The sequence below is a fragment of the Natrix helvetica genome (genome assembly GCF_964273705.1).
Source record: "Natrix helvetica genome assembly, chromosome: 15".
Classification (NCBI taxonomy): domain Eukaryota; kingdom Metazoa; phylum Chordata; class Lepidosauria; order Squamata; family Natricidae; genus Natrix; species Natrix helvetica.
This window is the reverse complement of record NC_138565.1, coordinates 2758370-2782149: the sequence shown is the minus strand read 5'-3', so window position 1 is coordinate 2782149 and position 23780 is coordinate 2758370. Positions and strand designations below refer to the sequence as shown.

General features: G+C 45.8%; 1 protein-coding gene and 1 long non-coding RNA gene across 5 annotated transcripts in view; both read right to left on the bottom strand.

Moving 5' to 3' along the window:
* Window positions 1–23780, bottom strand: part of LOC309399485 — a 338217-nt gene that overhangs the window by 185885 nt on the left and 128552 nt on the right. The gene's annotated exons all lie outside the window — the stretch shown is intronic.
* Window positions 1–23780, bottom strand: part of MAPKAP1 (MAPK associated protein 1) — an 89507-nt gene that overhangs the window by 20071 nt on the left and 45656 nt on the right. For all 4 annotated transcript variants that reach the window (XM_081967272.1, XM_081967273.1, XM_081967274.1 and 1 more), the window contains one exon: window positions 15510–15619. In XM_081967272.1, the coding sequence (XP_081823398.1) occupies window positions 15510–15619 (110 nt within the window). The remainder of the gene's footprint in view (window positions 1–15509; window positions 15620–23780) is intronic.

The window sequence follows — 23780 nt, the reverse complement described above, 5'->3', positions numbered from 1 at the left end:
GTTCTCTGCTTCTCAGATGCGAAGCGACACGTCCTCAAGGATAAAGAAAGGAAGTCCAGCTGAAAAAGCACCTTTGGGGACTTTATGAGGACGCTTTTGTTAGTCTGCGCGAGGGGAATTCTCAATGGCTGGGTGGCTGAGAAGACTCATAGACTCCTAGGGCTGGAAGGGGGAGAAAGAGAGATAGAAAGAGAGAGAGAGAGAGAGAGAGAGAGAGAGAGAATAGAAACAATGAAAGAATGAACAAACGACAGAAAGAAAGAAAGAGAAAGAAGAAAGGAAGGAAGGGATTAAGAGAGAAACTATATGTAAGGGAAAATGATAAGAGTGAATGAGAGGAAGGAAGGAGGGAGGAAATCTAAAACCACAGCAACAATGTTAGAAAAGAAGGAAGGAAGGAAGAAGGAAGGGAAAGGAAGTAGAGAGGGAAAGAAGAAAGGAAAAAGAGGAAGGAAGGAAATTTAAAGCCACAGCAATAATGTTAGGAAAGAAGAAAGAAAGGAAGAAGGAAGGGGAAGGAAGGAGAGAAGGAAGGAAATCTAAAGCCACAGCAATGATGTTTGGAAAGAAGAAAGGAAGGAAGAAGGAAGGGAAGGAAAGGGAAGGGAAGGGAGGAAGGAAGGAACTAAGGAAGGAAGGAGAGAAAAGCCAAATTGTTGTCGTCCGATTTGCAACCGAGCACATTGTTAGTCTGGAAAAACATGGCAGGACTGATGGCAACCAGAGCAACAAAACAGCACTTGGAAAACCTCAACAAAGAAAAGAAAAGCAACAACAGCTCATTTTGTCTAACAAGGGAAGAGGGGAAAAAAACAGACCCATTTTATCCAGGATGATCATTTGTTTAAACGCTCCCTCGCTTGCTGAAATGGAAACTCTGCACTGTGTGGTCAGACCCAGCTTAAGAACCCAGCAGCTTAGTTGAAAACGATCCTACTACGGAGAAGGTACAGCTTCTCCCCTCTCTGTCTCCGCCAAAGGTTTCCAAAATCTGCCCCTGGCCTTGTTCACCGCAGGAAGCCGGTTTCCATCAAGTGGAGATTCTTATCTGCTCCCAAATTCGGCCAGAAAAGTTTTAACAATCCGTCCCGCGCGCCACTTCTGAGACTTTTGTTTTCAAGCTGGTTGGAGGCCAACAATAAGCAAGGATAGCTTGTTGGGTCCTAGTAGAGGAAAATCCAATCTGTAGTTTTCTTATTCGCTGTTTCCCTTTGTGGGAACTGGCAGAGGCAAGAATCTCTATAAAAACGTGTGTGTTTGCGTTTGCGAGTTCCAGCATGACTCTGGAACGCCTCGAGCAATTTCAACCAAACTTGGTACGCAGATGACTTACCCTCTGGAGAAAAATACTCTGGGGGTAAGACACCCCTACCACCCCTCGTGGTGTGTGTTCTGTTAAGATACAGCATGTTGTGCCTTCAAATGGCTTCTACTGTACTGCCTTCAAATGGCTTCTACTGTGCAGCGGAGTGGAGTTGCCATGGTAATGGCATCATAGTACTCCACAAGGGGGCGCCCTCTAGTAAGGGGGAAAATCCAACATTAGAAATTACGTTTGGTCCGGACAATTTCCCCGTATAATTAAATTCCAATTATTCTCACAAATTAAGGAAATTTCACCTTTAATTCTAGGTTGGATCTTTCCCATGGTAAGATTCTCTGCATTAATTCTTGAGTTCACTCTCCGCATTCCAGCTATATGACACAAAGAGCCTATTTTAAAGTTGATTTCTACAAAAACAAGTCTTCGGAGAGATTTTTTTAAAAAAAAAAGATTGAGGATTTTCCAAACCTTTCAGAGTCCAAATGTCAGTCAAAAATCATCCCCAACTGACCTCAATTTGGCTTGATTTATGTTACGTTTCAGTGCAATTAAAGGAAAGCCCCATTAATTAAATACCCTTGAAATGACGGCTTTGTGTATATTTAACCGCCTTTATTTCGTATCGGGTGAAAAATTAAAATTTCATCGCCTCGGGCGGGGAGGTGGCTCTATTCAGCCCTGGAGGGTATGGAACATAAGCCATGGATTGCTGGATTGGGCCCTTGGCTTATCTAGTCCGACGGTCTGTTCTCCCCTCGGCCAACTAATAGCACAAGGAAGACTATTGGTCCCAGAGCAGATGGCCTTCGGAGGGAGTCACACAAGACAACTGAACAATGCTGCTTAAAGTAACACACCCCGCAACTCAACCAGCCACTTTGTAATGCACAATTTGATTAATACTCTTTCTCTCTCTCTCTCTGTCTCTTTCTCTCTCTCTGTTCTCTCTCTCTCTCTGTCTGTCTCTTTCTCTCTCTGTCTGTCAGTCTCTTTCTCTCTGTTCTCTGTCTGTCTCTCTGTCTCTCTCCCTTCCTCTCTGTGTCTGTTTCTCTCTTTGTCTCTGTTCTGTCTGTCTCTTTCTCTCTCTCTCTCTGTCTGTTTCTCTCTCTGTGTGTCTCTGTTCTCTGTCTGTCTCTTTCTTTCTCTGTCTGTTTCTCTCTCTCTCTTTTTTCTGTCTGTCTCTTTCTCTCTCTCTCTCTCTCTCTCTCTGTTCTCTGTCTATCTCTGTCTCCCTCCTTCCCTCTGTTTCTCTCTCTGTCTCTGTTCTCTGTCTGTCTCTTTCTCTTTCTCTGTTCTCTGTCTCTTTCTCTCTGTCTCTGTTCTCTGTCTGTCTCTTTCTCTCTGTCTGTCTCTTTCTCTCTGTCTTCTGTCTGTCTCTTTCTCTCTCTCTCTGTTCTCTGTCTATCTCTGTCTCCCTCCCTCCCTCTGTTTCTCTCCCTGTCTCTGTTCTCTGTCTGTCTCTCTCTCTCATTCTCTCTCTCTTTCTCCCTCTCCCTCTCTCGTGCGAGAAGTGGACATTATTCCAAGGAGCCATCTTTTGCCTGCCAGCCAAATTGCCAAGCCTTCCGATGGCCTTTTGCAGAGCTGGACCCATCAGTTCTCATTTTTTAAAACTTCTCCCTTTCCGTCAAGGCGAGAAAAAAAGGGACCAATTCCAACTTTTTTATCTCCGCTAAAAAGTGCCGTTATCTTGCAAGCTGGTGTCAGGAGCTCCATCTCTCTTTCTGCTGACAAGCCGAGACGAGAGAGATAAGATTGAGAATGACTCTCCCTTCACCGGAGTAAATAAATAATCAATACTCATCTAAATGTAAATGAGAAAGTATCCCCCCGCTGATAACTGGGCTCTTATCAAACAGCCAATTCTAACCCCCCCAAGTCTCCTCCCCCTCCCTCACAGACCTGTCCACCAAATCACTACCGCTCCGGCCAAGGATAATGGCTAAAAAATGGTCCCTCAATTGAACTCGGATCGCCAGAGATCAACTACCTAGGTTTGGGGGTGGTTACTTTCCTGACTCCCCCAATATTTGGGGGGGAATGCAATTTGGGGCCCATTAACTTTCAGCAGCCGATGAAAGATGAACGGGTCAAGGTTGATGGACCCAGGGGGAATAAATAAAGCTGAATGTGGTTTTATTCCTTCCCTCCAGCCCCTTTTCTTTCCTTCCTTCGGAAAAACGGGGTGGGGTGGGGAACACCGAGAGGAAAAACCAACTCAACCGCCGCAACAACAGCAAAAGAATTTAAAATTCGAAAAGAAGCATGATGAGGCAAGAGAGCAAACCGGAGCAGAGATAAACAATGATACGGGGTTCCTATTTTGGATATATTCATGTACGGATCCCAGCTCTCCGGGAAAGTCCATAGTCCTGGCATCAAAGGGAATACACCCAAGGAAGAGTCCAAGACTACAGGAATAAAATAAAAATAAAAAAGGGGGAGGAATTGTGTGAACGATTCTTGGGAAATTTATGGACTACTTGTGGCAGATAAAACTTCATTTTATGGCTTCCACCGAGATCCTTAAAAAAGCAATGTACTGACCGCTTTCTACTCCGATAAAGAGATCTCGGCGGTATTTTTTTCCCCTTCTCTCCCTGGGAGAAATGGGTCGATTACCCAAAGCGGAAGTGATGTCCTCGGCTAGGAGCGATCAAGTTGCGTGATGAGATGCCGTCCGATTCATGCCGAGGCTGTGTGTGTGTGTGTGTGTGTGTGCTTTCTTTGCAAATAAAAGGAAATTTGTGATTGGGCCTCTTCTGCCTTTATAGTGAAGCATCCCTTCTGTCAGGAAGAAAGTTGGCCCCGATCGATAAATTGAAGTGAGCAATTAAAAGGCCCCAATCAAACTCTCTTAAATGGCGACTGGGCCCATCTTTTCCATTACAATTGGATTCAAGAATGTTTCCCTGCATTCGTTTCAGACTGTATTGCTACCAACCTGACTTCCATGGAGGACCTGCACACTGCACGAGTCAAAAAGGGGGCTGTGAAAATATCTACAGACCCCTCGCATCCTGGACGTAAATTGTTTCAACTCCTAGCCTCAAAACGACGCTGTAGGGCACTGCACACCAGAACAACTGGACACAAGGACTATTTTTCCCAAAAGGCCCTCACTCTGCTAAACAAATAATCCCCTCAACACGGTCGAACTATTCACTAAGTCTGCATTACTATTCGTCTTCTCATCGTTCCTATCACCCACCTCCTCCCACTTATGACTGCAGGACGGTAACTGTGTTGCTTGTATCCTTACGATTTATATTGTTTCCTGATTGCTTATTTGTACCCTACGACTATCATTAAATGTTGTACCTTATGATGCGTGGTGAATGTATCTTTTCTTTTAATGTACACTGAGAGCATCTGCACCAAAGACAAATTCCTTTTGTGTCCAATCACACTTGGCCAATAAAGAATTCTATTATTCTATTCTATTCTATTCTATTCTATTCTACTCTACTCTACTCTATTCCATTCCTATTCTACTCCTCTATTCTATTCTATTTATTCTACTCTACTCTACTCTATCTTATTCTTATTCCTATTCCTACTCTACTCCTATGCCATTCCACTCCACTCTATTCCTATTCCATTCCATTCCTATTCTATTCCTCTATTCTATTCTATTCTATTCTATTCATTCTACTCTACCTTATTCCTATTCCTACTCTATTCTACTCCTATGCTACTCCACTCCACTCCACTCCTATTCTATTCCTATTCTATTCCATTCCATTCCAATCCATTCCTATTCTATTCCTCTATTCTATTTATTCTACTCTACCTTATTCCTATTCTATTCTACTCCTACTCCTATTCCATTCCACTCCACTCCACTCTATTCCTATTCTATTCTTTTCTATTCTATTCTATTCCATTCCATTCCTATTCTATTCCTCTATTCTATTCTATTTATTCTACTCTACTCTACCTTATTCCTATTCCTACTCTATTTTACTCTACTCTATTCCTATTCCATTCCACTCTATTCCTATTCTATTCTACCTATTCCTATTCCATTCCACTCCATTCCATTCTATTCCTATTCCACTTTCCTATCCTATCCTATCCTATGCTGTCTTATTACTGCTGCTACTACTAGTCTCTCCCTTCTAATAAACATCATGTTATAATTTGTTGTTTGTTTGTTGGCTCCAGGGATTTAAGTCCTAGCCAAGCATCTAAGAATCTTAAAAGTCAAAAAACTTGGATCTCTTGTGATTCTCTCTATTGGAGTAAGCGGACGGATGTCCAGGAACACCTCTGACCACTTTCTCTGATCAAAATATGGCTAGGAGTGAGGATGATTATCGCCCGTGCTTTGGAGTATATTTTAGTTGGGTTTACAAGTTACTCTTGGTTATAAATCTAGCGTGCTGTGCAGACGTTTCATGACCCAACTAGGTAACCTTATCAGTGTTAGAAGTTCCCTAGTTGGGTCATGAAACGTCTGCAAGAAAACCACCAAGCTCAGAGAGTACCAAGGACCCCGCAGTCCTCCTCCTCCACTCCCTTCTAGCACCCTTCTCCCTTTTCCTTCTCCTCCTCTCCGCAAACCCCACTTCCTTCCAGCACTGACGCCATTACCTAGCTGGGTAAAGAAACGTCTGCGAGAAAAACGCCACGCTCAGAGAGCACCAAGGTCTTCCACAATTTCACCCCGAGCTACAAATATTCTCTTCTGTTGGTACAGACCTAGCTACTTGATCGTTTCCGTCCGGCGCTATTTAATTTCCAGCCACTGTAGTTATTGGCAAAATGTCCCCGTACGCACAAACCTCGAAGTGCCTTATACCGCAACACTTTAAAAACCCACTTTGCGATACGAAAACCTGCCAAAGGCGCCTCGTGGAAAAGCACAAAGTAGTCTTTTCGTTTTGTTTTCTTGTAAAGCCTTTGGGGCAGCCACATCGTTCGCTGTTTGCAATTTCCCCGTCTTTTTAAAAAAATAAATAAATAAATAAGGCACTAACACGAGTAAATTTGTAATTGGGCTTTTTTACACACACACACACACAGAGGACCATCACCTGGCTGACTTTATTCCCTTGTAACGAGCTAGTAGAGGATTTGATTTATTTTAAGGGCTACTTTGAGTAAATTCCGTAATTTCGCTAGCTGTCAAGGTGGTGTTAAGCGAAATGGATTTGAACTGCTGTAGTTTTTGTGTCCCAGGCCAGATGTCAAGGTCCCTTCTCCTTTCCCTCGAAATTCTGTCACTCTGGATTTACTAGCAGTTTCCCCGCAGTTGAATCCTTAAGCAGCGCTGCTGAGTTAACACTCCGTCAGCTGGCTGTGGCATTTATTTCAATGCTTTATTTCCATATGCTCTTTCTTTCTTTTTCTTTCTCTCTCTCTCTCTCTTTCTTTCCTTTTTCCTCTCTCTCTTTCCCTACCTACCTTCCTACCTACCTATCTCTTGTTTCTTCCTTCCTCTCTCTGTTCCTTCCCTCCCTCCTTCTTCTTGCTTCTTCCTTCCTCTCCACCCTTTCCTACCTTCCTTCCCTCCCTCGTTTTCTTCTTGCTCCTTCCTTCCTCTCCATCCTTTCCTTCCTTCCTTCCTTCTTTTCTTCTTCTTGCTCCTTCCTTCCTCTCCCACCTTTCCTTCCTTCTGTCCCTCCCTCCTTTTCTTCTTGCTCCTTCCTTCCTCTCCACCTTTTCCTTCCCTCCCTCCTTTTCTTCTTCTTGCTCCTTCCTTCCTCTCCCCTTTTCCTTCCTTCCTTCCTTCCCTCCCTCCTTCTTTTCTTCTTCTTGCTCCTTTCATCCTCTCCACCCTTTCCTTCCTTCCTTTTCTTCTTCTTGCTCCTTCCTTCCTCTCCCCCATTTCCTTCCTTCCTCCTTTCCTTTGAATATTTTATAATTGCCTATGGAAATTTTTTCCAGGGCTGTGTGTATGTTTGTGCTTACACACACACACACACACACACTGCTTATATTGCAACACACACACACACCGCTTCTTATATTGCAATTTCAGTGGCTAAATTAACCATGCCGTTCATGTGGCATTTCCCCACTTCTGATCAGGAAAGGGAGAATAAAGCGAATAAATAAAAAGTCTCAGTTTGTCAAAGGGCACACAACCTGTTGCTCCACCCAAAAAGCGGCCCAATCTTTTTTCCTTACTTAAACCGCTGCGTTTTCCGGAATGGGCCGAAGCCCCCCCCCCTTTTTTTTTGAGAAAGGAGAAGTCTTTTCAAAACTGCTCTTTTCTTCGGATGCTTCTGTGAAGTGTTTTTCCCCACCCTCCACCATCCCCAAATTGCAAAACCCCCTACGGCTTCTTCGTTTCTCCTTAACCTATGGAAAAATGCAGGCCACGGAGAAAGTCTTTGCGGCAAAAGAATGCGTAAAGAAGCTTTTTGGTTTGAAAAAAGAAAAAGAACGGAGCCCGAGTTTGGCTTCGGGGAATGCGTTTGCAGCTGGAAACAGCTGTCTGGTCGAAGACTGGTTAGGGCGGCCCTGAGCAGAGCTGTGTTGGACGATCTCCAAGGGACGTGGTCGGAAAAGCGGAGATGTTCCCAGCGGTGGGAGAGAGGGAGGGTGTGGGGTGGGGTAAGGCTGTCCGGGCAGGGAAATTTCCATGCAGCCAACGAGTTCAGAGTTTTGGAAGGAGGAGGGGGGGGGGGGAAGAAGGAATTAAGATGTCTAGATCGCATCGAGGGGCGCCTCCCCGGCCTCTACTCACCCCTCCCCTCCCAGCCATTCCTCGCCTGCTCTCCGGGCTCCTTAGGGCCCCAACAGGAAGCAGTTGTTGGAGCTAAGCAGCCGCCAGGAGAAAGAGTTGGCAAAACAGCTCAAATTGGATCTGACTGAAAAGGAGGCTCAGCAGAAGCCCCTCACTGAGGACTAGGAACATAGGCTTTCCAAGCAGAGGGAAGACTCATGGGAGTGCAAGGCCAGCTACCGGCGCCTGGAGGCTCACTGGGTTGAGATGGTCAGGCAGTTCCAGGCCATGATGCAGTCCCACTGGAACGAGGCCCTCCGGCTCTTCACCACCAGCAATGCTTCCCTCCAGCCTTCACCCAAAGCCCCCCACCAGGAGGCCGAAGGAGACCCCAAGTTGGAACTTCTGCCCCCCTCCAACCTGCACAAAAAGACCCCAAAGGGGGAGTCTCTCTGCAGCAACACAAGCGTCCATTGCACGTATCCGTCCCAGGGGCCGTCGTTTGAGGACCCCGGGATTTAGTGCAATATACAAAATGCAAATAATTTTTCTGTGGACCACCAACATTTTCTCATGGACCCACAATGGTCCACGGACCACCAGTTGGTAACCACTGACCTGGATGACCGAGAATCTCCATAGACACTGAAAGGGTGTAGAATTTCTCTGAAATGGCATAGGGTCTCCCGCTTGACGGGGAGGGGGGGGTTGGACTAGAAGACCTCCAAGGTCCCTTTCAAATCTGTTCTTCTGATATTCCTCCCCAGACCCCACCCTGGCTGTTGCGCCCTCAATAGTTAACTGCACACAAGATAAAAGTACTTTGCTTCTGGGGTGGTGGTGTGTCCCACCGCCGTAAGAAAACATCCATTACGTTTCCGATTTTATGAACAGCGCCTTGGGGTGGGTGGGAGGAATCCATTATGGAAGGAGCGATTGCTTGCAGGAGTTTTGTGCGTGCGTGTGTGAATGTGTAGGGAGACACACAAAAAAGAGAGACAAGGGCTGCTTAACAAAAGCCAGACGCGGCCGGGAGGCGCGCGGGAAGACGAGGAAGGGACAAAGCGGAGCACGGAGCCCTGATCCACCGATCTGGCGCGGCCATCTCTGATTTATCCAGCCTGACTTCCACTAACGAAGCATCTGCCTCGACAATTTTCCTCCCCAGATTGATCATCCCCTTTCTGTTTGTTACCGGCTCATTCTCCACCCCCGTTCCCCAGATCTCGCTAACGTTCGTGGAAAATGTAAAATTTAGCCCAGTCCCTCGGTTGAAGAGGGGACCGAAAAGACGAAGGAGGAGGAAAAACGAAAAAAAGAATTCAGCATCTCCACTCACGGAGAGAAACAAAGACACTGCGGCCTGTATTCTGCAGTGCAGGGATGTATTAACTTAGGTGTCCTTTGGTACTCCTTGGCCCAATTTAGCAAGGCGCTCATCCCTTCTAAAGCCCCGGGGACCGATTAGCTTAATCCAGGTAGCTCGTTGTAACACTCAGCTGCTCCCACCTTGTAGATCTGGAGGATTTAAAACACTCCAATGCAGGGAAGAGGGACCGAATAATAATAATAATAATAATAATAATAATAATAATAATAATAATAATAATAATAATAACAACAACAACAACAACAACAACAACAACAATAACAACAACAACAACAACAACAACCTTCCTCAAACGTGTGCTTGGATCACAACTCCAAGAATTGCATGGCAGTCCTGGACTTACGACCATAATTATGGCCTGGGAGAGCCTTACAGTACAGGCATGTCCTTGTCTTAGGAGCCCAATCACGTCTGTTGCTAAGCGAGGACGGTTGCTAAGTGAGTTTTTCTCCCCCCGTTTTATGGCCTTTCTTGCTGGAGTTGTTAAGTGAATCACCGCGGTTGCGACACGGTTGTTAAATGAACCAGGCTTCCTCGTTGATTGCCGGAAAGGGGATCCCATGACCCCACAGGGGCGCTACCACCGTCGTAAGTGCAAGTCAGCTGCCGAGCGCCTGACGTTTGATCGTGCAAGCACGGGGATGCTGCTACGGTCGTAAGGGCGGAAAACGGTCGTAAGTCCCTTTCTCTGGTGCCGCTGCAACTTCGAATGGACACTAAACCAACTGTCGTAAGTGGAGGGCTTGAAATGTCTCAAAAAGTCCCTTAAAAGACTTAAAATATCTCAATGGTTGAGAAAAGGAAGGAGCGTATAAGGGTTGAATTGTGGATTCCCTCTTTGGCTTCCGAGATCGGTGGTTTGCTTGCCGATGTTTCATTCTCCCACCAAGCGCAGCAGCCCTGATGATGTTGCCTAGTCGGGTCATGAAACGTCTCCAATCAAACCGGCGAGCTTGGAAAGGCACAGAAGGCGCCCTAGAAAAGGCCACAGGCTGCCGGGAGAAGAAAGAGTGGAGAGAATTGCTGGTTGAATTGGGAACGGGGACATTTCTGTGGCTAAGTCACCCGCTTGTTTCTTTAAATAAAAAAAAAAAGAAAAGGAACTCGTACAGAGCTGTTTTTCCAAGCTCCATTTCTCACCCAGGACCTGGCTTGTCACTTTTCCCCCTCATGCCTGAGAAGGTTGCTAAAGGTTGGGGGGGCAACAAGGCTCAGAATGGCATTTTTTTACACGGGGGAGTCAAGGAAAGGAACGGCGGAGAAGGTCAGCGATTCCCCAGGGGTTTTTTTTTTTTTTTAGAAGAAAAGGAGAAGGCGAGAGGGAGTTACGTTGGTGGATTGCTTGCTTCCAAAAAGGAGGGTGCAGGATTGCTGTTGTCTGGATGGATTGAACATAGAATAATGTCTGAAACTGGGCAGGGCTTTCTTCTCGAGCTGGGGGGGTGGACTACAAGACCTCCAAGGTCCCTTCCGACTCTGTTATTCATTGCTCCCTCTTCCTTCCTTCTAAAATGCCATGTTAGTTGGTGTTTCAAAGCCCCCCACCCCCCACCCCCAAGACAGCTCCAGGGGAAGGCTGCTCTTTGTTTATATGTGTGGCAGCCCAAGCTGCCAGCTGTGCTGGCTGAGGATGATGGGAGTTATGCCCCCCCCCTCCCCACGTATCTGGAAGGCGCCAGATCGGGAAAGGCCAACTAAAGCGCACTCGTCAGCTGTTTGTAAGATTTAGGCAAAGTTTGACGGGCCGGGAAAACTGATAAAAGTCACCCGGAGGGAAAAAAAAGGAAAGAAAGGAAGGAAGGAAGGAAGGAAGGAAGGAAGGAAGGAAGGAAGGAAGGAAGGAAGGAAGGAAGAAAGAAAAGAAAAAGAGGGAGGGAGGAAAAACAAGAAGGAAAGAAGGAAGGAAGTAAAGAAAGAAGGAAGGAAGGAAGGAAGGAAGAAAAGGTGAATAGGAAGGAAGAACAGGAAGAAGAAAGAAGGAAGGAAAGGTGAACAGGAAGGAAATAAAGAAAGAAGAAAGGAAGGAAGGGTGAACAGGAAGGAAGTAAAAAAAGAAAGTGAACAAGAAGGAAGGAAAGAAAGGAAGGAAGGAAAAAAGGAAAGGTGAACAGGAAGGAAGAATAGGAAGAAGAAAGAAAGAAGGGAGGGAGGGTGAACAGGAAGGAAGGAAAGAAAGAAAGAAAGAAAGAAAGAAAGAAAGAAAGAAAGAAAGAAAGAAAGAAGAAAGGATGAACAAAAGGGGTGGCTGGATGGGGTGGGGGGTGGGGGAGGAGGGGACGGCGGGAAGGAGCCGAAGACCATTCATCCCGGCTAACGACTTGTTCATTATGAGTGATGATGGATAAAGACCTTCTCACGCTGCGATGAAATCAAGATTTATATGCATTGTTTCCTCTCTTCAACTAGTGGGAAGATCATCATCATCTAATTCCGTCTCCACGGCCAGCGATGGGCATCCGGAGAGCGGCGTTATCAAACCGCGCAGTCAGCTGGCAAAAGCCGCGACGTGCGGCTGGCACATCTGGACGGGGCTGCCAGCAGCCCAGGGTGAACGATGATGCTTGGCCAGCAGCCAAGCGTCTTAGAGACCCCCAGCAGGCTTTCGGCTCTGCCTCACACCTACCCACCCACCCCATCTCGTCGTCTTCTTATTCTTCTTCTCCTTCTCCTTCCCCCTTTCCACCCCTCCTTTAAGAAAAAAAAAAGAATCCGATTTTCATTGCTTCGTTCAATTGCTCTCCGCTGCCATTTTTTACAGCTCTTATCGTTTTCCCCCGGAATGCGGCCTTGAGACAGCTCATCCGTGTCCTTCGGCGGTGTTATCTCTTCTAACTTTTATTAAAACTTCAGCTTTCATCGGGAGATAGCTAATTAAATCGGTGACAGATTATAGACTCGTTTGGGGAAAGGAGCGGAAGGGGTGGGTGGGCTGCGACCAATTCTTTTCTTCTTTCTTTCTTTCTTTCTTTCTTTCTTTCTTTCTTTCTTTCTTTCTTTTTCTTTTTTCTTTCTTTCTTTTTCTTTCTTTCTTTCTTTCTTCTTTCCTAAACTCAAACCTGGGGATGGGAAATTATGTTCCTTCCTTCTTTCTTTCTTTCTTTCTTTCTTTCTTTCTTTCTTTCTTTCTTTCTTTCTTTCTTTCTTTCTTTCTTTCTTTCTTTCTTCTTTCTTTCTTTTCTGTGGAGTTAAAACTAAACCGCCCCGTCCAGAGTGGAGAGGGTGAGAGAGAGAGGGAGGGGGGAAGGAAAGGTTTCATTCATTTAACCAAGACAAGATGCTTTATCTCTACCCAGTCTATAGATAGGTTTATATTAAAAGTTCTTTGTGGAGGGTGACACGAGCCGGTGCCATTTCTCACCGTAATTATTTCTCGATGTCAAGACAGATTTTTCTCAGCTTGGTGGGGGCTTTGAGGCTGTACCTGCACAGGGAACTTGAAGCCAAAGGACTCTCATGACAATTAAAAGCAAGAAGACCAAAAAGGTTTTTTTTTTTTAAAAATTTATTCCTCCTTTTTCAAAAACGAGAAATACCTAGCCAGATGGGACTGCAAGGACGCAGTGGGAGAGAAGTTTTGAAAAAAGGCTAAGCGTAGTCCTCGACCTACGACAACCATTCCTGCTGCTGAGCGAAGACAGTTCTTAAGGGGAGATCGTCCCGTTTTATGACCTTTCTTGCCAAGTGTTCAGTTAGGAACACGGCCGTCCAGCGAATCAGGCTTCCCTGTCGACTTTGCAGGTCAGAAGGTGACATGACCCCAGGACACTGCAACCGTCATAAATATGAGTCAGTGGCCAAACGTCTCAATTTTGATGACGTGACCACAGGGATGCTTCAACCGTCGCAGAACGATGTAAAAAACAGTTGTAAGTCACTTTTTTCAATGTGTTGTGGCCTGCTAGTGGAGCTGGCAGCAGATTCGGACAGTGAGGAGGGTTGGGGAGGACGATGGGCCAGTCCTGGAGTCTGGGGAAGGCTCGGATGAGGGCTCTGTGTTGGAGGCAGAGAGGGGACCAGGGCCGTCTGACAGTTATCAGCTGCCTTCGGAGTCAGACATCAGTGGGGCAGAAGAACAGCTGGAGCCTGTTCCCAGGGTCCACATGCGCAGAGTTGCCAGACGAAGGGAGCAGCTAAAGAACAGGGATCAACTTGGGAGTAAGGCCACGGGTGGACGATGAATGGCCCCTCCCAGAGGAAATAAAAGAGGAGTGAAAGGGGAGTGGAGTTTGCAGGAGACAATCAGTTCAATTCATTGGTTCGTGACTCTCCGAGACTCCTTGCCAAGTTTTGCAGATCTCGGCCTGTTATTTGGGAACTCCTGACCCTCACAGAAATTCGGACCGTAAAACGGCATGCCACGATTCGTAAGATCAGATGTGGGTTTCCACTAAAAACAGCTTTTTGGTTCCTAAAGATAAGGGATTCCGAGGAGGAGAATCCATTCTCGGGAAGGTCTTCATAAAGATGAAATGCTAAAATTTGCAATGCCCTTTTGCCAAACTTCTCTGTCTCAAATATCCCCTCCTGCGCGCAAAGGTGAAACACTAAAAATTGTACGTTTGCTAAAATAATCATAATAATTGAACCTCAAATATCCGGTTCCGAGTGTAAAGGCGAAATACTGAAATTGCAAAAGACGTTTGCAAAAAAACAAAAAACAAAACAAAACCAGTTGAATCTCAGAGAGCCAAAGGGCTCCGAGCCCAAAGTAAAAATCCAGACAGAACCGTCTCCAAGTTGGAGAGAAATCTTCTGTTTGTTTTTTGACCTGGGACAAAATTCGGCCTTTTTGAAGCATCCTCTTTCAAGGTTCGGCCCTGAAAAAAAAAGGGGAGGCTTGCTGCAAAATAGCCCAGGTGTCAAAAGAGATTTTTTGGGGAAGAGTCGGAATAAAACATTCAAGCTGTTTCCATGTTTATTCCAAAGGAACAAAGCCAGCTGGGAAGGATCTGATGCAACGTTTTCAAAAACAAGAAAAGTTCCCTTTTCTGCATGCTAGCCTGAATTGGAATTGGTTTTCTTTATATAAGGGATGCGATGTATATATATATATATATAAATATATATATATAAAAGGACACGGTGGTTCAGTGGCTAAGATGCTGAGCTTGTCGATCAGAAAGGTCGGCAGTTCGGCGGTTCGAATCCCTAGCGGGAAGGGAAGAGCGTTCCGTGCGCCTTTGGTGTTGAGTCATGCCGGCCACATGACCACGGAGACGTCTTCGGACAGCACTGGCTCTTTGGCTTTGAAACGGAGATGAGCACCACTCCGTAGAGTTAAGAACGACTAGCACAGATGTGCGAGGGGAACCTTTACCTTAGATCTGTGCTTCCAAAGCATGCCGGCCACATGACCACGGAGACGTCTTCGGACAGCGCTGGCTCTTTGGCTTTGAAACGGAGATGAGCACCACTCCGTAGAGTTAAGAACGACTAGCACAGATGTGCGAGGGGAACCTTTACCTTAGATCTGTGCTTCCAAAGCATGCCGGCCACATGACCACGGAGACGTCTTCGGACAGCGCTGGCTCTTTGGCTTTGAAACGGAGATGAGCACCACTCCGTAGAGTTAAGAACGACTAGCACAGATGTGCGAGGGGAACCTTTACCTTAGATCTGTGCTTCCAAAGCATGCCGGCCACATGACCATGGGGACGTCTTTGGATAGCGCTGGCTCTTTGGCTTTGAAACGGAGATGAGCACCGCCCCCTAGAGTCAGTAATGACTAGCACACATGTGCAAGGGGAACCTTTACCTTTTTATGTTTCTTATTATAAAGGATGGGGTGATGGGGATGACCCTAAAGCGAAACCCGGGAGAAAAATAACATTAAAGAGCGACTCGTGAGCGGTGCGTATCGAGTGGCAGCTGAGGCGAAATGGACAGAGCCAATAAATAATAGATAATAAATAATAAAGAAAAGCAATGAAAACACATTGACTGCCTTGCTTCAGAAAGACTCGCCAAGCGAGGTCACTTTGTCAGAAGGAAAACAAGGTTCGGAAGAGATCTGGGGAAAGGGGGACGGGGAGGGTGGCCGTGGAACGCCCTGCCCTCCCTCCAAAACAATAACAATAAAAAATAACAATAAAAGTGTAGTAAGAGGTCTGGTTGCCCACCTGAGCCTCGCTGCGAACTCTTCCTTCGCTTCAGGGCCTTCTGCAAAATGTCCTTCATGGTCACCTTCAAGCTTTCCACCTGGATCAGGGAGAATCCATGCGCGGCATTTCTGCAAAGGGACAACAAGGAGATATATATAAAAGGACACGGTGGTTCAGTGGCTAAGACGCTGAGCTTGTCGATCAGAAAGGTCGGCAGTTCGGCGGTTCGAATCCCTAGCGGGAAGGGAAGAGGTTGAGGGGCACGGACTGGTTCGCGCATGGGGTTGGCCAAGGCTGCCGCCAGGGGGGCAGCCTTAGGGCTGGTACAATTTTTAATTTAATGAACAGAATACAGAATACAGCAGAGTGGAATGGAAAATAGGATAGGATAGGACAGGACAGGAAGGAATAGAGTAGTAGAGAATAGAATAGAATATGGAATAGAATAGAATTTGAAAGAATAGAATAGAAGTAGAGGAGAGTAGAATAGAAATAGGAATAATTGAACAGAAATAGAATAGGAATAGAATAGAATAATGGAATGGAATGGAATAGAATTTGAAAGAATAGAATAGAAGTAGAGGAGAGTAGAATAGAAATAGGAATAATTGAATAGAAATAGAATAGGACTAGAATAGTAGAGAATAGAATAGAATAATGGAATGGAATAGAATTTGAAAGAATAGAATAGAAATAGAAATAATAGAATAGAAATAGAATAGTAGAGAATAGAAAAGAATAGAATAGAATAATTGAGTGGAATGGAATATAGTATAGAATAAGAATGGAACGGAATGGAGTAGAATAGAATTTGAAAGAATAGAATAGAAATAGAAATAATAGAATAGAAATAGAATAGTAGATAATAGAATAGAATAGAATAGAATAATTGAGTGGAATGGAATATAGTATAGAATAAGAACGGAACGGAATGGAGTAGAATAGAATTTGAAAGAATAGAATAGAAGTAGAGTAGAGTAGAATAGAAATAGAAATAATAGAATAGGAACAGAATAGTAAAGAATTGAATAGAATAGAACAGAACAGAATAGAATAATTGAATGGAATGGAATATAGAATAGAATAAGAATGGAATGGAATAGAAATAGAAATAGAATAGAAGTAGAGAAGAGTAGAACAGAAATAGAAATAATAGAATGGAATAAGAATAGGATAGGAATAATAGGGTCGGAAGGAACTTTAGAGGTCTTCTAGTCCAACCCCTTGCTCAAGCAGGAGACCCTATGCCATTCTGCCCCAATGGCTCTCCATTCTCTTCTGCTCAAATAAACAAACCAACAAATTATAAATGAGCCAGCCGCCCACGACTCTTCCCTCCTAGTGAAACTCTCCCCATGGTGATCCGTCTGCTTCCAGCCCCTTCAACCTGGGGACTTCAGAAAGGAATCCAGTTGGCCATTGTAGGCTAAATGATGATCTGTTCTAAATTGAATGACAGAAAAGTAGAGAAGAACAGAGTTGGAAAGGGACCTTGGAGGTCTTCTAGTCCAACCTTCTGCTCAAGCAGGAGACCCTATCCCATTTCAGACAAACGCTCCCCAGTCTCTTCTTGAAAACCTCCAGGGATGAAAACCCCCACCGTTCCTGAAGTTGTATTTTTGAAAGACCTCCTGAAGCGAAGTGAGCGTCTCGCTGGGAAAAGCTTGGCTCATTCAGGTTTTATTTATTCAAGCCATCGCGTACATCCCATTTCTCCAAGCTCAAGTTCCGGTCGGTAGGATTCTGGGGCTTTGCGTGTGGATGTGGGAGAGGGATCCCCAAAGTTTACTAGTTCGGTGGGCGGCCGGGATTCCACTCTGCTTAAAATCCCGCCCTGCCAATTTGATGTGGCTCAGCTTGGGAGTTTGAGGAGACTCCTGGGGAATGGAGCAGATTCAATCTGGAACAATTAAAAGCTCTTTGGCTGTAAGGCAGCGCCGTTTTGTTTGGATTGACCCTTAAACCCCCTTTGCGTATCTTGGATGGAATCAAAGCCCTCCTTAATTAAGGGCGTTGCCAAAGATCGCCAATTTGGACGATAATCCTGGCAACGCGGAGATGCTTGCTGTCAAAACAAGGCAAGTGTTACAACAGTCCTGTGGATTATTGCTCTGGATCCTATTCCAGGCCAGTTGTGCCCCCACTTCCCCTCCCCAAGCCGCCTTCTCCTCGCTTTCTAGACACGGCAGAAAGAAAAGGGACTGGAGGCTACAATCTATGAAGAACGGTTGCAGGAACTGGGTAGGTCTAGTTTAATGAAAAGAAGGACTAGAGGTGACATGATAGACGTCTTCCAATATCTCAGGGGCTGCCACAAAGAAGAGGGAGTCAAGCTATTCTCCAGAGCACCTGAGGGCAGGACAAGAAGCAATGGGTGGAAACTAATCAAGGAGAGAAGCAACTTAGAACTAAGGAGAAATTTCCTGGAACAATTAATCAGTGGAACGACTCGCCTCCAGAAGTTGTCAATGCTCCAACACTGGACGTTTTTAAGAAGATGTTGGACCTCCAAGTGGCCTCAATGACCCTCTCAAAGGATGCAAATTCTTTTAGACACCCCAAAGCTGCCCGAGGGAAGGAAAAATAGGATTGGGCAAGATGTATGAGATATGGACCCAGAAGTAACTTTCAGAAGTTGGGAGAGCACCTCTGCTAATCTGCCTCATCTATTTCCCATGGTTATTCCCGGCTTGTTTAGATTGCATTTTTGCAATTACTGCTTTTTTGGGAGGGGTTTTTTAAATCCAAGCTTATCTAAAAAGCCTCAGCAGATGACCAGGATAGAAATGACAAATTATTATCATTAGTTGCCTCCCGTTCGTGAAAACGGCACGCGGTCTTCGCTATTTCCTTGGTGGCAGACTTGGTTAACAATAAGGAGACTCAGGATGGGCTGCCCAGCTCTGGTCCAGCACAAATAGAAAATAAAGTAGGTTTCTTCCCCGCTTTTCCATTGAAGAGGTTCAAATGTCTTTCGAAACACTGAATGTTTAAAAGCTCGGGGTTGAAATGAGGGGCCCGCGGTGTTCTCTGAGCTTGGGGGTTTTCTTGCAGAGGTTTCGCTACCCAACTAGGTGGCATTATCAGTATTAGAAGCGAGTGGGGTGTGTGGACTGGAGGAGGAGGAGGAGGAGGAGGAGAAGGACTGTGGGGTCCTTGGTGCTCTCTGCGCTTGGTGTTTTTCTTGCAGATGTTTTGCTACCCAGCTAGGTTACATCATCAGTGCTAGAAGAGAGTGGGGCTTGTAGAGAGAAGGAGGAGGAAGAGCAGGAGGACTGTGGGGTCCTTGGTGCTCTCTGAGCTTGGTTGTTTTCTGGCAGACGCTTCATTACCCAAACTAGGTAACATCCTTGGTAGTAGTACTGATCACTAGCCCTGATGATGTTACTTAGTTGGGTAATGAAACGTCTGCAAGAAAACGACCAGAGAGCGCCCATCTTTCAAACTATACCTGAAAGAGCATTTTATGAGTTTGTTACGGAGCTTTCATTCAGAAAATAGGTAAGGCACCCCTCCACTGAGGGAAGGCATCTTGCAAGCGTGCCCATCTTTCAATCTTTGGGACACTGAGCAGCAATTGCTTAAGGTAAAGGTTAAGGTTCCCCTCGCATGTATGTGCTAGTCGTTCCCGACTCTAGGGGGAGGTGCTCATCTCCGTTTCAAAGCCGAAGAGCCAGCGCTGTCCGAAGACGTCTCGGTGGTCATGTGGCCGGCATGACTCAACGCCGAAGGTGCACGGAACGCTGTTCCCTTCCCACCAAAGGTGGTTCCTATTTTTCTACCTGCATTTTTGACTTGCTTTCGAACTGCTAGGTTGGCAGAAGCTGGGAGAAGTCACAGGAGCTCACTCCGTTACGCAGGCTAGGCATTCGAACTTTCTGATCAACAAGCTCAGGGTCTTAGCCCCTGTGCCAACAATTGGTTATCGGTGCTAAAAAGGGTTGAGACATGTGTTAAAGCATCCTTTGCAATCTGGGTCCTGCAAGAATAGGATTCTCCAGACCGAGCATCTTGGGAAAGGTCCATAATTCCTCAATGGACAATCTTTAAGAACCAGCCTAAAGAGAGGACCATCGCTGGCCAGAGATGTTCTCTCATCATATCTCAGTGGCTTTTTTTTTTTTTTACCCACCAGCTGGAAAGTTCTGGTTTGCATCCCTTAACAACTGAGCAACAGAGGAAGAAGTAAAATTTCCTCCCTTCTTGTAAGTTCAAAGCTGTTATGACAACCGAGGAGCATTTTTTTGGCCCCTCCTCAAGAACTCGTCTAAAAGCTTCGCCTTAAGCTGCCATGATGCAAATTCTCAAAGGGAGGGGAACATTCCAGAAGACAAGGAAGCTTCCCTCGCCGTAATGTTAAGAGATGGGAAGGAGAAGATCGTCGGAAAAGCGTAGAAAAAAAGCAAATATCAATGGGAAGCAAAACAAGTCCAACCGACCAAACTTAACGTGGAAAGAGGTAAGTAGGTAACTGATGATGTTACCTAGATTGGTAATGAAACGTCTGTAAGAAAGCCACTAAGCTCAGACAGCACCAAAGACTCCAAAGTCATCCTCCTCTTTGCCTCCACAAACCTTCCTTCCTTCCAGCACTGATGATGTTACCTAGTTGGGTCATGAAATGTCTGCAAGAAAATCACCAAGTTTAGAGAGCACCAAGGACCCACCCCACAGTCCTCCTCCTCCTCTTCAAACCCCACTGTCTTCTAGCACTGATGATTGCCTACTTCTCCTTCTTCTCCCTTTTCCTTCTCCTCCTCCTCGTCAACCACACTGATGCTGTCACCCACTTGGGTCATGAAATGTCTCCACAGAAAACCTACCAAGGACCCTATACATCCTCATCCTTCTCTCTGCTTAGAGATGGGAAATAGTTAAGACATTTTGAAGCTTCGGAAGATACTTAGATGAAAGGGTAGGGAGAATCTTTCACCCTTGGTTTTTTTTTAATTTCCCTTCCTTTTTTCTTGTCCCTACTTCCAACCATTAAACCCGCCATCCTGGGCCCAACGTTTGGGAAGCCAGGCTCTGCCTGTCACAAGCCAGGACAAAGGGTGAGTGATGGAGGAGTAACACCTCCTTAAAAAACCTTGGTCCAGCTGGCCCGGCTGGGAGCACCTCGTAAGGGCCCCTTCCCAGGGTTACGGGAGAAGACGGTCAACGGGTTTGAAGGCGGAAGAGGGCTCTACTCCCCAACGTCAGATCAAGCAGCAGAGCCATCTTCTAGGAGAAGGGAAACTCCGATTACAAACCTCCACTGCCTTGTGGCTGCATCCACTACTGGAAAAAGGCTTCAGGAGTCAACCTCCAGGCAAAATCCGGAGTTGGAGTCCCAGAAGCAGTTCGAGACTGGGGACAACCATGTTCTGGTAACTCCTGAGACGCAGCTGGAACCAACCGTATCATCTCTGGACTATTTCAGCGATGTGGAGAAGGGGTAGGGATCTGCTGCTTGGGTAACCGTCTATTCTCCATATCAATCTCCCCAGGCCTCGTGCTCTGGAGAGGACACTCCACCTTTGACCTCTTCCCAGAGCATGACACCATCGTCTTTGGAGACTGAAGGATGCCAATGCAATACCTCCAACCAAGTCTTCATACCTGGTCAATAAAGATAGACACAGAACTCAACTTATTCCTTTCGACAGCAAGGAAATACACATGAACACAATAGGTTCACGGTGAGAAAGGTTTTGATGACTTATTGGCTGTTGTTGTTAGTTGGGAAGTCGTGTCTAACCCGTTGCGACCCCGTGGACAATGTTCCTCCAGGTCTTCCTGTCCTCTACCATCCTCTGGAGTCCATTTAAGCTCACGCCAACTGCTTTGGTGACTCCATCCAGCCACCTCCTTCTCTGCCGTCCCCTTCTTCTTTTGCCCTCCATCTTTCCCAGCATGAGGCTCTTCTCCAGGGAGTCCTTCCTTCTCATTAGGTGGCCAAAGGATTTGAGGGAGATAGATAGATAGATAGATAGATAGATAGATAGATAGATAGATAGATAGATAGATAGATAGATAGATAGATAGATAGATAGATAGATGATAGATAGAGGCTGTTAGTTGCAAAGTCATGTCCATGTTCTAATTGTCAGGTGACTCCGTCCAGCCACCTCCTTCTCTGCCGTCCCCTTCTTCTTCTTTTGCCCTCCATCCTTCCCAGCATGAGGCTCTTCTCCAGGGAGTCCTTCCTTCTCATTAGTTGGCCAAAGTCTTTGAGTTTCCTCTTCAGGATCTGGCCTTCTAAAGAGCAGTCATGGTTGATCTCCTCTAGGACTGACCGGTTGGAGGGACTCAATGCAGGCGTCTTCTCCAGCACCAGAGTTCAAAGGCCTCCATTCTTTGGCGCTCAGCCTTCCTCATGGTCCAACCTTCACAGCCCTGATTTATAGAGACTTGTTAAATCCGCAGGGAGAACTTTCCCTTTGACACAGCACCTTTGCCTGGAGAGAATTAAGTGGGACAGGAAACCCCCCCTCCCCATATTCCTCTCCTTATTTTAATAGACTGCAAAAGTTTTTCTGGCTTTGGTTTCAGACTAAACCTTTCCTTGACATTTAAGACAGCTGTGGGAGGGCAAAGTTGGAGAACGGCAAGAATGCTTTAAAGAGATTTTTTTTTTTTTTGCTTGTGCTCTCTTGGCCCAACTCCAAAAGAAAATGTTAAGAAAACAGAGTTGCAATGGAGAGGGGAAGTTAAAAGTAAAAACAGCCGAGGAAGCCAGTGGTGCAAAACACCATTTCTGCTGTCCCGGGTCTGGAAGAGAGAGGGAGAGGGAGAGAGAGGGGGGAAAATATTCCCCACCCTGCTGAAAAACACACAAGGGACTTTCTGCTTTTAACTTGGGTGGAATGAAGTCATTAAAGCCACAGCTCTCAACATCTGCGAAGAGCCGTTTCCTTCCAGTCCACGGCTGGAAACTTTAGAGACACTTTGCCCCTCTCCCTTACTCAAACTCCCCATTCCATTTACATTGATGGGTTCCTCCATCTAAATAGGGATCAAATCCAACCTGGCTTAAGTTTTTCAAGATCAGATAAGATCAGACGGAGCATGTTAGGTAAAGTTTCCCCTTGCACATCTGTGCTGGTTGTTCCCGACTCTAGGGGGCGGTGCTCATCTCCGTTTCAAAGCTGAAGAGCCAGCGCTGTCCGAAGACGTCTCCGTGGTCATGTGGCCGGCATGACTCAATGCCCGAAAGCGCACGGAACGCTGTTCCCTTCCCACCAAAATGGTTCCTATTTTTCTACTTGCATTTTTTACCTGCTTTCGAACTGCTAGGTTGTTTCATGCCAGAAGGTGGCTTGGAGATAGTCAGATAGACAGATATAATGGGTGAGAGATAAGAAAGAAAGAAAGAAAGAAAGAAAGAAAGAAAGAAAGAAAGGAAGGAAGGAAGGAAGGAAGGAAGGAAGGAAGGAAGGAAGGAAGGAAGAGATGGATGTTTATGATGGATGATCGGAACAGACAGAGATAGACTGACAGATCTAAAGGAGGGATGGATTGATGGATAGATGAATAGATATATAGAATGAATAGGTAGACGGATGGATGGGTGAATATGATGGATGGAAAGGACAAATTGATTGACAAACAGATATAATGGATGGATGGATGGATGGATGGATAGGCAGAATGATTAGGTAGGTAGGTAGGTAGGTAGGTAGGTAGGTAGGTAGGTAGGTAGGTAGGTAGGTAGATAGATAGATAGATAGATAGATAGATAGATAGATAGATAGATAGATGATGGATGGATGGATGGATGGACGGGTGGATAAATGAAATGGATGGATGAATCACAATAGCCATAGTTTTCCACTTTGGGGTTCCAACAGAACTCTCCAATAGTACAATCCAAGAAGACTTCACTGCTTAGAAGGTCCATGCAAGGAGATCACCTAGTTGAAGCCTTGTTCAGTTCAAGAATCTGTGGTTATCACGTCCCCCAGCCTAGGAACATCCAGCTTCAACGTACAGCAGAAAGGGAGTCATGGATGATGGGGGAAGAAGAAGAAGGAGAAGGAGAAGAAGAAGAAGAAGAAGAAGAAGAAGAAGAAGAAGAAGAAGAAGAAGGAATTGAATGAACTTTTATGGCTCTTCAAACACACCTTCCTTCCCGCTTGTCTCCATCCCATCACCCTCAGTTGTAGGATAAACAACCCCCTCCATCTTAAGAGCAAAACCTGCGTCTCCCCACCACCAAAAAAGCTGACAAATTAATTGCTCCAATCCCTCCATTACTGAATCATGTCTGAACGTCAGCCATCCTTTTACCTCAGACTCTGGAGCCCG